The sequence below is a fragment of the Triticum urartu genome, chromosome 2 (genome assembly GCF_003073215.2).
Source record: "Triticum urartu cultivar G1812 chromosome 2, Tu2.1, whole genome shotgun sequence".
NCBI classification, from domain to species: Eukaryota; Viridiplantae; Streptophyta; class Magnoliopsida; order Poales; family Poaceae; genus Triticum; species Triticum urartu.
The window spans coordinates 18,461,800-18,475,132 of record NC_053023.1 but is presented as its reverse complement, the minus strand read 5'-3'; the positions used below and the strand labels follow the sequence as shown (position 1 = coordinate 18,475,132).

Here is a 13,333-nt window from a genome sequence, read left to right as displayed (position 1 = left end):
TGCATTCATGAGATCAAGTTGCCACGGTTAATCAATTAATCTGCCTGGCTGCAAATGATATCGAAGACGGTGTGAACGGCATAGACGGACGTGGATTCTATTGATCGGTAGTGAACCAACTTTCCACCGTTATCAATGTGCAATGAGTATGCATGACAAAGTAGGAGTTTATTAGACGAGTACTACAACGTTTGTCGGTCGAAGACCACCATTAATCCATCGTCACCCTAGCCAGCTCCACCTCCTGTGTCCGCAAGGCACCATTTTCCTTTTCACAGCTAAAGAATTTTAAAAATCATGGAAGATATACATGGTCCTACTCTAAAGACTAGCGCACATGTTAGCTTTCAAATTGGTTCATGGAGTCCATCACCAAAAATGATTTCGGTCGACACCTGTCATTGAGTCGGTTGTAAGTTGTAACTATGAAATTTGCTCGGATAAGTGTTTTGTTTGCAGCCGCTTGCCTAAGAGGAGCCCAGTGCATACTTAAATGAGGCGATTCACGTCTAAAAATCATCACCACCACCGTGCACGAGAAGGCAATGGCGGTGGCATCAAACCTTTCCCCTTCAAACATGGGGAGGAGGGTTGTGCATGGCCACACCCACCACCACACACGGGAAGGGTGAGAGTGGTGACACATGTCATTTAGTAAGGCTACCCACTCCGAGAGAGATACGGTACAAGACACCTAAACCTCATCACCGGAGTAAGTGCCTTAAAACTCTTGAGTCCTATGCTCCACTGTGTTACTTTAGGGGCTCCGTGGTAGCAAGAGATTGGTTCTTCATAACTGCAAGATCTCCTGATTGTATTGTATCCTTTGAAGATCGGTACCAAACTACCAACCTCGGACTGACTATAAGGGTAATACCTCCTATTGTCAAAGGCAAAAGATACTCGGGAGCTCATTCCCGTACCCGTTCAGTGGATAGAAACACAATTGTAATCGTAAGTTCATCAATAAAGATAGGTAGGAGGGAGATATGATTACTAACCATCCGGGGCCTGAACCTGGGTAAAATCACTGTGTCACCATTGCCAACGAGATCTACTCGGGCCTCACCCATCTCTCTACATCCTTTGATAAAAAACTTCAGACCATAAGATTGGCATACCGTTATTCGTTGACATTTGGGGCCCAACTTGGGGTCCTAGCCTCAACAACAATCCTGCTAATGGACCACATAAATGTTGGGGAAAGGGGGGGCAAGGGTCTATCCCCCACCATAACCCCAAGGAGGGCCTACATCAATCTTACTCCTTGGTGCGAAAGTCTTTCAGTGCCGGCTTGGATCCTCCCAGATCGCCTCGACAACGTGGGATGATTCCATGGTCCAAAATATGGGCTTCGGGCACACAACCCGAGGTCATCTTGACCAGGGAGGGGGATCTTCTGGTGTTGGGGTACACGCATCGGTTCGACCTATTTGGTTACCGCTGGGCTAGAGACCCTGACAGAGGATAAGGCTACATGCCAGATCCCCTCACTAAAGGACCACACCGATCAACCCACAATGTGTCATTGATCAGATCATCGCCGTGGAATCGTTTCATCACACATTAGGATTGTCGTGAGATTTGGTTCAAGCAAATCGTGAACTCGTGTCGTGTGCCCCAAATTAGGCCGCCCCCTTTTCCACTGAGGGCCCTCTCGGTGGTTAGGAACCGCCACTCTCAATGGGTCAGGGACCTTCTATAAGACTTTGTTCAACCCTCCAGTTATCCATTCGTTATGTGGTTGGCACTTCAGAAGTCATTTCAGAAGGCTCTACTGATCCAATCCTCTTATAAGCCTTCTCCAGGATGACCTTCCTTTCAATGTTCTTTCGCTAGCAACCTAGAGACTCTCCATGTACAGGAAGTGAACTCCGCCCTATGGACTAACCATTGCACGAGGTATTCGTCGGGACACCATACCATGTGCGCGGGAAAAAAATCTCCTTTCTATATGCGTAGGGAGGAATGGAACTATCTAATTGCTCCCATCCTCTTCGTCGTCTTCAAGGCTCGCGCTACGTTCACTTTCATTGTGAGAAGACTGACACAGCTCTCTCTGAGAGCAACACTTTTTCATGACTGCTTATGCCTGGGGACATGGGGACCATGAGACATGATTACAATCAAGGGGTCCCTAGAAGTAGTCTCTCGACCTCGGGAAACACAGCTTGACGAAGTTACGAGGGACTCTATAACCTCATCAAGGGGTATCCGTTGGGGGACGTATCACCGACTGAACCTGGGGGAAAGTCATTCAGCTTTTGACCGCAATGGCGGGCAAATCTTGACACAGTTGCCCGGAAATAAAAGGCTATTCTTTCCCGGCTCTGGACAATAGGACAATAGTAATATTAAACTAACTTTACTCCAAATTTCATATAACTATCGATGATGATTTGTGTTTCTGAGAAATGTTAATCCGTTGCTTAATTAAGGTCCCTTATGTAGCATATATGCAAATCCATTGCGTAACGAAGGCCCCTTATCGGTAGAAACATGCAAATTTCTATTTTGTTAGCTATTGATCACAACTTGTAGAATTTAATACATACTAAGGAATAGTTGAAAGCAGGTATTTTGTGTTGAGCCTGAGATCATAGCTCATTTGGTTACACACCTCGGAGTCTCATATACATGAAGATGAAGTTGTGGAGGAGAAGGAGAATGTATACATTGGTGACCCAACTTCTAAGCGCGTGGCCGGATCCCCATGCATGCTAGACGGTGTGATGCAAGCTGCATATGCAATGGTAGAATTTCATGTTGTCCGGAAACTACTTAGTTTCCGAAACTTAAATTACAAGCTTGACCAATACAACAAACATCACACCATAACATTAAACAACTATGGCATTGATGAAAATCAAACATTTGACGAAGATGAAGGCTATGGCATCGATGATCCCGTCATGACGTGACATGCTCCAAACCTCCAGGCTCCTAAGTTTTGACAGCACAAACGTCATCTCTCCGGTGATGTCGTAGAACTCACCGTTTGACCGACCAAACAGACCAACCTTCACCCCACGTCTCGACATCGCTTGTTTTCGAAGGGCTTGGCCCGTAGCTAGCCAGGGCTTGGGAGATATCTCTGCGTAGTAGATCTCTGCAAGGAAGGCTATGCCTGCTTTCTTGTTTTCTCCTCCATGAACAAAGATGTCGGACGATATTTATAGACATGATTTAGTAGGAAGAGTTAGTCAAGTCAATGCAATACCATGGTCCATGGAGCACCTACGTACTCCCCATATGCAATTGGTAGCTGCATGTCATTGATTCTTTTCAGAGGTTCCTTTTAGGATACTAGCTAGGGACCTCTTTTTCACTAATCCACTAAATGCTCCTATTTTACTGCAATTTCTAGGCCTAACTCTTGTGTTCTGCATCTCACTGTCCCTTTTTGGCTACATTAATTACCACGGTAGAAAGGACTTTTCCACACCAGCCACCGTAATCAGTTAGTGCAAAACCGACTTGTAAACGCTCCATTGGAGCCTTACAAAAAGGGCATGGCCCATATAAAATATCGACCGAGAAAGTTTCAGTCGAAAAATTCTAGCCGACTAGAAAAATATCCAGGTCGGTTCATAAATTGATCAGGCAGAAATTCTTGCATCATTCCACAAAGGTTTTACTAGTTATGAACCGAGCGGTATACCTTTCAGCCCGCTTAATTTGTGAACCATCGGTGGGATTTGGTTTCCCAACGGCTAGTGTGATGGACCGACCCATATGCACGATTTACTCCCTACCGGTAGCAGTTTGTTACAGTACTTGATGATGGCACAATCAGTGACGTCACTCAGTGACCTATGGTGCATGCATGAGGATCAAGTTGCCGCAGTTAATAATCAATCAATTGCGCCACGCTACAAACGATTGTTGAGACGGTGTGAACGGACAAGACCAACGCGGGTCTGTGTGTACCAACTTTTCACCGTTAATCAATGCGCAATTAGTAGTAATTTCTTACGCGGAATTTATTACAACATTATCATTCATTCTTAGTATTCCCTCGTCTCATAGTATAAGAGCGTTTTCATTGCTCACAAATTCCATGTCCATGGAGGGAGCACGTCTTTGACAAAACTTATTAATAGTTGATAAACTTTGTACTAAATCAGCGATACTTATTTTGAGACGGAGGGAGTAGTTGCCTTGCATGGACATGGAGTTTGCGAGCTCAAGCTCATATGCAGTCTTTGCTATAGTAAAATTCAAAAATACTAAAGAAATTTTTAAGAAATGGAACTATTTCAGCAACAAACATTAAAGTGCATTTGACATGCACCTAATTTTGACGATGAAATGACATTCCTGAAGACCTTAGGTAAAAAATACTCAAAAAAAACTTTTTAAAGCATTAATTTGTTTTCTTTTTTGTCAAGACCTCCATGAACAGAGGCGGAGTCAAGCCCCAGGCAGCCCGGGCAGCTGCCTGGGTTGTGAGCCCAATTCTCTTTGTTCACTGTTGCTAAAGTGCTGTACTGAACAAAAGCTGCTTGTGGTGACCCGGGGCGTTGCAATATCCTGCCTTCGTCACCGTCTTCATGTTATTTTATCATGAAAATTTGTATGCATGTGTAACGCATATCAAAATTTGTCAGCCAATCAGCATTATTTTGAATTTGTTTACTACCTCCTCGGTCCCTTCTTCATCACGAAGGGACTAGTATTTTGCTTTGGATTTAAGGCATCTTCAACGGCAACCCATAAAAAACCTTCCACATCCGTTCGCGGACAGGATGAGATCAGTCCGCAGACATGGATGCGGTAGGCGGCCATCCAATGCTAGCCGCATACATTTCAAACTATTTTTAACAAATCGGATAAAATTCATACAAATACGGGCGGATATCGTACAAACATAATGGATTTCATACAAACACGGCGGATTTAACTACATTTAGAACATTTGAAAAGAAAAAAATGCCCACCCCTAAACCTATCCTACGACGGCGGTGGCTGGCGTCCAAGTCCGTGTCGTCCTTCTTTCACCATCTCCATGAGCACCGATGATAAGACCGATGAAGTGAAGGTGCGGTCTTCGGTGAGGAAAAGTAGAACACGAGAAACAGACCGGCCCACATGGGATACCAGGCCCCGCCGCCTCCCATGGCCTACTCATCCTCAGAGGAGTCCACGCCTTCTCCATCGCCGGTGGACGTGATGTCCACGAGGGAAATGGTGGCGCCTTGGCTATCGTTGTCCCACCGGCCGGCTGATGGTTCGTCGGTGACGCGTAGGAGGCTTCTCCTCCGCAATCGCCTGCAGTTACGCCTCCGTGGCTGCCGCTTCCTGTTGAGAGGCGGCTTGAGCATGGACGACATCATAGATGGCACGCTGCTCCACGATGAAATTTGGATTCGCCGCGGCCATGGCAGCCACGGCCTCCTCGCTCGCGCGCTCCCCGTAGATCTGGCCCTCAGCTAGCCAGTGATGCTCCATGAGGAACAAGTTGTACTGCTATTCCTCCTGTGCCTACTGGAACGCTGACAAAGGCGCGAGCGTAGGCTGCACCTCCGTCATGGCGGCGTTGAATTGCGCCCTACGCTTGCTCGATGGTGAAGTCGGCGTGCACAGGAGCTGCGGGAGCCAGGGCGGAGTCGTCGGAGCTCGTCTCCATCGTGGTGCCGTCCTCGTCATCGGAGACCTCGGGCGAGCTGCTGGCAAGCCGACCTCGACCCACCTGGCATGGCGGCTATGCCAGGCGGCGGCAAGGGCGGCCACCACGTGCTTTATCTCTGGCACAGACTATCCCATAGTGCTTTTCTGCTGGCGGTCATGCCGGATGCAGTGCAAGGGAGGAAGATGTGGAGGGGCTGGTGTTGTGGTGTGGAGTTAGCCGGGTGTGGCCGCCTTTATATAGCGGATTCCGGTGAGGCCAGGTGCCCGGGTGCGCCAATGCGCGGCGCCGGAGTGGGTTTCTCACTCGGTGAGCCTGCTTAATGACGACTGATTGACGAACAACGACATTGAACAGGTGCGGTAGATATCTGTCCCGTTCAGTCACGCGTCTCTGGCATTAAACAGGGGCGGACACCGGAGACACGTGGCGGATGGCACCCTCGGTCGGCGCGCCGCTTCAATGACAGAGACGCGTGAGACGTCGTGTATGCCCTAAACCGTCTTCAATGTCGAGCGACGCACTCTACAACAGCATGAATGCGGGCAGCTGGCGTCGGACGGGAGCGCCTGTGGTAGGGGGAGGGGAGCACCTCAACTCCGGCGGGATCGGCGGGTCGCCGACTCAGGGCGGGCTGTCCCGTGAGCTTGGTGCCGACAAAACTCAAGCCTAGCATCCCCATGGCCTTGGGTGGCTGCTGAGCGACAGGGAGGCACATGGCGGGCGACCTCCTCCGCGAACTCCAAAATCAACTGGCATCCCCATGGCCTTGGGCGGCTGCTGAGCGACAGGGAGGCACATGGCGGGTGACCTCCTCGACGCGCGCTCGAGGCGGCTGGTGGGCAGCGCGCGATGCGGACAAGCGGTGGCGTGGCCGGTGCGGCGCGGATCCTGTCCGACGAGCTCGTCGGCGACGCGGTGCGGGAGCTGCTCCGGGCCTGGCGAAGTGCTGCGGTGGTCGGGCCGAACGCAACGGCCGGCGGACACGGCGTCGCGCCGCCGGAGAGCTGCGGTGGACCCTGGTCTCTAGTCGGACAGGTGAAGTTGCTCTGCACTTCAGTTTCAGAAATGCCGCAGGAGCAGACTGCAAAGTTGATGAATTTATCAAATTTATTAAGCTCTTATATTAAGAATGAATGATAAAGTTGATCAAATTTATTAAGCTCTTATATCAGAAATGCCACATGAACGTTTTCAAATTCATCAACTTTATCAAATTTATTACAGCATTATCATTCATTCTTAATATAAGCTTTTTTTAGAGATTTCAATATAAACTACATATGGATGTATATAGACATGCTTTAGAGTGTAGATTCACTAATTTGACTCCGTATGTAGTCTATATTAAAATCTTTAAAAAGACTTATATTTCGGAACGGAGGGTATTCCTCCGTCTCATAATATAAGAGGTTCTTTTACAGTGCACTAATGTTAAAAACGCTCTTATATCACCGGATGGAGAGAGTACGTCTTTGAGAAAACTTATTAATTAGCTAACTTTGTACTAAATCAAGGACATTTATTTTGAGACGAAAGAAGTAGTTGCCTTACACGGAATTGGAGTTTGTGAGCTCATGCTCATATGTCAGTCTTTGCTATATTAAAATTCAGAAAATACTAAAGATTTTTAAGAAATTGAAATTACTTCGGTAAAAAACATTAATGTGTGTTTGACATGTACAGAAATTTTTGCGTTGAAACGACCTTCGTGAACGAGTCAGACAAAAAAGCTCCAAAAACACTTTTTGAAGCATTAATTTGTATTTTTTTGCCTAGGCCTCCATGAATGTCATTTTATCACAAAAATTTATATGCATGTGTAAAACGCATCAAAATTTGTCATTCCATCAGTATTATTCTGAATTTGTGTACTACTCCCTCCGCCGCAGAGGGAGTAGTATTTTGTTTTGGGATTTAAAAGGGTGCATAATTGGCTAGTGTAGTAAAAACAAAAAAACTGGGTACCCCTTTGGCAATTTTACAATTCCCCAATCTTTCTCGCACACATGCCCGGCCGTGAATTCACCGCGCCGTCTCCGGTGACTACCTCAACTCCGGCGGGTTATCGGTGGGTCGCCGACTCAGGGCGGGGCGACCCGCGAGCACGCGTCGCCGACTCAAAATCAAGCCTAGCTTGACGCCTGCCTCCCACCACCCCGTCGTCACTGCGCTCCTCCACGAGCTCCAAAATCCACCGGCCTTTGGCGGCGGCTGAGCGACAGGGAGGGACATGGCGGGCGACCTCCTCGACACGCGCTCGAGGCGGCTGGTGGGCAGCGCGCGATGCGGGCAAGCGGTGGCGTGGCCGGTGCGGCGCGGATCCTGTCCGACGAGCTCGTTGGCGACGCGGTGCGAGAGCTGCTCCGGGCCTGGCGAGGTGCTGCGGTGGTCGGGCCGAACGCAGCGGCCGGCGGCCGCGGAGTCGCGCCGCGTGAGAGTTGCTGTTGACCCTGGTCTCTGGTCGGGCAGGTGAAGTTGCTCCGCACTTCAGTTTCAGAAATGTCGCAGGGGCAGACTGCAAAGTTGATTCCTATGCTTCACTCTTTTGCTAAGAATTACTGTAATTTGTTTGCTTCCTTCACAGAGTGATTTAAAGAACATGTATTTGCCAAAACTAGAGAGTAGAGACCATGTTATTGCTTTGCCCTTTGCAATTCATCAATGTTATATTGACTGACCAACATTCAGTATGACACTTGAAAGAACTTCAGGTCAGCAAACATTTGGCTCTGACTTGTGTGCGTGAGGTTGCATTGACGCGGCAAAGGAATGAGGCAACCTCCACACGGCAGCTGACATGTGGGTCCGCGTCACTACACCGGCTCGAACTGCTTTAATTCTATTTCTTACCTCATTAACTTTACAAGTATGTGAAAATAGAAACTATTTACAATTTTGGTTAACGGCAGTGTCAATGCCCACAATGGCGCTGTCAGTTCCTCAAGAGAATATTAGCCGCATACAAAAGTTTGTCGATTAATGGGGTGTCAGACAACAACCAGATTTATATTTACCTTTATATCCCTTTGCATCTTTAAACCCAGCAAGCAAAGAATCTGATGATGGATGTGGTGTGCAGGAAGCAAAGAATTCACAGCTTTGATTTAGAGAGGGAAAAAGCAAAGAGAAAAGCAAAGCAAACGCAAGGAATGTTGCTAATGGGTATGCTTCTGCATGGCCGTTTCCCATACCTTGCTATCTGAAGCATAACTCTGCTCTCTGAATGCAACTTTCAGTTTCCTCGCCCACGCTCTAGTTTACTGCTCGTGTGGTGTACCTAGGCTTGTTACAGTGCAGCAGTTAATCAAGGTAACTATACCGATGCTTCTATATACATATATGCAGATCTATTAATTGCTTCTGCAAATTTATAGAAAGTCTTCTTTTAACAAGGCATCAGGTTGTAACCTGTCCAACTTCTTGTGTCGGTCTTGTACATGTCAGGAAAGGAAGAGAATTAGATCCAGAGATTTCTGCAGATTGACCATGGGCTAGATATTCCAAACGTAGTTGCTGGCACTTGAAGGATTGATTTGATTCACTATGTCTGGACTGGAGGTAATCCATCACACACCTCAATCTAAAGGTGGTTAATGCTGTAGATCTATGACTTGCTTGATTTCTTTAGCTAGTTGCTCAACCCACCTTCAGTTATTGTACAGACAAGAATTAAATAGGCCATTCCTTCATTTGAACTATTTTCCTTTTTTATTTTTCACCTATTGTCTGCTAGCATTTGAAGTTTTAAAAATCTGTAGCTAGCACGCTTCCCTATTTATTTGTTTTAGTCAGTGATGTCTTAGTAATTCTAAGGAGAACGTTTAGTTATGATGCACCTTATGGTTTGAAATGTAAGAGTTCAAGAAATTAAGCTGAAAGGGGCAAACCTAAGATCGTGTTATTATTGTTGAACGTTCAGTACATTCAGATCGAGGCAAAAAACATCGATGCTGCAGCAGGAAAGATAATTGGTGTTTTGGAGGATACAAGCAAAGGGAATATGATCTACTTCAAGGGCTGGGAAGGATTGGGAGCATCTGCCGTTCTCAATCTGGTAGCCCAACGCCTGAAATCATCAACAAGATCGAACAAGTTTGATGTGGTTATCCATGTGGATTGCTCGGTGTGGAAAAGCATGAGGGCCCTGCAAAAGGCAGTAGCAGAGGAGCTGGAGCTTCCGCAGCCTGTGATGGACATCTTCGATCAGTGCGACGAGGATGACGATTTCAACGGGATAGACAAAGGCTCTAGAGGGGTGATAGCAGATATCAGAAGGGAGATATTTGAAAAGCTTGCTAGCAGTAGATTTGTGGTGATTTTTCACAACGGGAGTAGCAGATACATTGATTTCTACGAGTGTGGTGTCCCAGCTATCCCATTCTTGAGGAACAAGGTGTTGTGGGCCTGGCGCGGGAGGTTTCGGCTTGGTCTCGTGTTAGATCACGGGGAACAAGAAAAAATGAGGATGCAGACTAATGTTTTTGTCTATTTCTCTCCTGGACATGAGGAAGAATTGAGGGATCTAGTATTGCGTGAAGAGGCCGAGGAGGTCGTCAACCGCACGAGGATTGCGGAGCCTGGCTACCTGAACCACAAGGTAGTCCAGCAGTGTGCCACGTATGCATGGTTACTAAGAAGAATCACCTCTGCTACAGGTCTGGACTTTTACACCCTTGGATCGAATTATTGGGTCTGTGATGGGATTATACACGGCCAAGGCAATACATCAGCATGGGAAATTGGCAATTCTCTGCAGAGGAACATGCACTTAGGTTGGGTGGGGAGGAACCCGGACGATGCAATTTATTTGGACGATTTGCTTACGAGAAACAATGATGTTGATGATGATCGCTGGGTTTACGTCACACACAAAGAACCTGGATGGAGTGATACTGTGCTGGATCCTGTGGTGACATCCTTCTTCTTGTATGCAGATGAATCACCAACAAATACAATACCAATGTTGCCAGTTAACATGTTCCAACATCTAGAAAACAGCAAGCTGCGTGTATTACATCTCTCTCGCTGCACCTTCAGTTTTACATCTCCTCCCTTCGTCCATTGTGCCCAACTGAGATTGCTCCATCTGGACCATTGCACAAATACCACAGATGATGATGAGCATCCAAGCCAGAATGAAGACATGCCATGTTTCCAGAAGCTATGGGTGCTGGTTCTGAGGTATACAGATTGGTACTGGCCTCTGTCGGAAAAGATGATGAGTTTAATGACTGACCTCAAGGAGTTGAATGTGGCGGGAGTCAAGCATTGGAGCATAAGCGATTTGTGTGGTGATATTCCTAGCCTTGTCATACTTCGAGTAACAGCCAACACAGTCACAATTCATTCACAAGACATCATAAAAAATAATGGTGCATCACTCCTCAACTTGTCCAAGGCAAGTCTCCTGAAGACAGTCAGCCTTGAGAGTTGTGCTGAATTGGAACAAGTCGCCCCTTTCATGTTACCCCCATGGCTCGAGTCATTTAGCTTCATCAACAAAGCTGCAACTGCTGCCAAGATATCTAGCATCTCCTTCCGGGGTTGTTCTCGGTTGAAGAGTGTACTTCTCAGGGGAAATCTGGGGAACCTGGAGGAGCTGGACCTCTCGGGCACAGCAGTGAAAACCCTTGACCTCAGAGAAGTGGAAGCTCCATACCTCAAGCGTCTCATGCTGCTGGACTGCGAGAAGCTCCGTGCAATATTATGGCCACCAGAAGATAAAAGGACATGGGTTTTGGAGAAGTTGCAGATCAGCACCGTCCAATCTGCATCACCTAGCCAGAATAATTGGGAAGAGAAGACCAAGGAGGCTAGTCCTACTGCAGGATCATTATCTATCCTTACATTTGGGGCTTCACCATTAGGCACCGGGCGAATTGTATCTTTTGACTTCAATTGGTACATATCTGTTGTGGATGCAAGGCTCATGTGGTCGCTTCTGCCCTTTCAGCAAGAAATTAAGGGAAACTTTGTATACATGGAGATCGATTCATCTCCTGCATGTGGAGCTGTTGTTGGTCGCCGTGAAGTTGCTCAAGGCATCGGGAGCCAGCAGCAGTTTGCTCAATACTTATATGCAAGAGATGTCTTTCAAGAGCACCCGCAAGCTGTCACTGCTATCGAAGGTGTGACCAGCTGGATGTGGGCTTGCCCACCTATTCCTACTCCAAGTCCTCAAGACTGGTACTTCCACATGCAAGATGAAGAGAAGATGGAGAGTGGATCGTTACAGCAACAACACAACACTCGGAGGATTAGTACTAGCGTTGCTTTAGCCCCTGTTTTGATGTGTGATAATGCAAAGTTGTTGTATGTGCATGATAGCTTGTCCACCACTTGCATTCCATGCCCACAAGCTGCAGATTGGCGCTGGCTCAAATGGTGCAGAGTAGAGAGGTGCCCCAAGCTATTCTCTGTCTTTGCCACTCCCCAACTAAGTAGTGGCCAGACGGTCTTTCGGCGCTTGTGCACATTCTGGGCATCCCAGCTCCTGAAGGCACGCTGCATCTGGAACTGGAGTACAACATACCAACCAAGTGGAAGATCCTTCGAAGACCTAGTATTATTGCACCTGGACTATTGCCCCAGGCTCATACATGTGCTTCCCTTGTCTGAGCATATGGACACCTTGCCTAGTCTGGAGACACTAGAGATCGTGTGTTGCGGTGATCTGAAGGAAGTCTTTCCTTTGGACCCTAAGCGCCAACAGAAGCGGGAAATTATAAGATTTCCCAAGCTAAGGCACATCCACCTGTACCAGCTCTCCGCTCTACAGGGCGTCTGTAGGAGCAGGATGTTCGCGCCCAATCTTGAGACCGTCAAGGTCAGGGGCTGCTGGGGCCTTAGCCGCCTGCCGGCCGTCAGTGGCAGCACCAGCAAGCGGCCCAAGGTGGACTGTGAGAAGGACTGGTGGGACAACCTGAAGTGGGACGGTCCCGAGGCGAAACACGACCCTTCGCTCTATGAACCACGCCACTCACGATACTACAAGAAAGCCCACCTGCCAAGAAGCACCGTACTCAGGTAAGATATGTTTGGTCCATGTCTCCTTTCATTAATAACTTTAGTGTGCTAGCCAACTTACTTTTACCATTCTATCTGTACTAGTCTTTTTCTGGATCTTGATACTATGTATGTTTAAGGAATCAATCTTCTCATCAACGATTTGTTATGCTTCATTGTAGGTAAACAATTCCTTCCATGATTCGAGCGCTACAGCCACGTAGACCCTATGGTGCTACGGTGCTTAATTAGCAGAAGCTTTCTCTGGAGTGCACTTGTGTGTGTTGTTGCCTTACTTCATGCTGCTTATTGGTCTGTGTGGTGGTGTGAAATCTGCATCTGCATTGCCATAGTGTGGTGGTGCATCTTCCAGTTCAGTTTGATTTGATTTGGTTTGGTTTGTCTTGATCTTGTTTTGTTTGCTCAGCTTTGCTCGATGAAAGCCATATAAGCGTCAAAGTAAGTATGCATCATCTTGTTGGATAGATGATGCATACATGGTACAAGCTTTGAGAGAATAAATAAGAGAGGGCATTCAGCCTGTGCTGCATGAGCGACCTGCCTGCTCATGCTGTTGCTATGCTGCTGCTCTCCATTTGTTTGTTGTGGTGTGTGATCTGTCAGGTACAGACTAATTATTGTAATGCTATAAGCAATTCCTCCAACTTGTATACAAATGGTGGTTCGTGCGTGTCA

The 13,333-nt window shown here is 47.3% G+C and overlaps 1 protein-coding gene across 3 annotated transcripts; it reads left to right on the top strand.

Moving 5' to 3' along the window:
* The first annotated feature begins 7,592 nt into the window (after window positions 1-7,592).
* LOC125535222 lies at window positions 7,593-13,333 on the top strand. 3 transcript variants are annotated; one of them, XM_048698270.1, is made up of 7 exons: window positions 7,593-8,101; window positions 8,344-8,431; window positions 8,712-8,794; window positions 8,869-8,941; window positions 9,077-9,190; window positions 9,552-12,658; window positions 12,820-13,333. In XM_048698270.1, exons 5-7 carry the CDS (start codon window positions 9,176-9,178, stop codon window positions 12,821-12,823), a joined length of 3,126 nt encoding a protein of 1,041 aa, XP_048554227.1. In that variant the 5' UTR covers window positions 7,593-8,101; window positions 8,344-8,431; window positions 8,712-8,794; window positions 8,869-8,941; window positions 9,077-9,175; the 3' UTR covers window positions 12,824-13,333. The 3 variants fall into 3 exon arrangements, with proteins under 3 accessions (XP_048554227.1, XP_048554228.1, XP_048554226.1); XM_048698271.1 differs by lacking the exon at window positions 8,344-8,431; XM_048698269.1 differs by having other exon boundaries at window positions 7,593-8,431.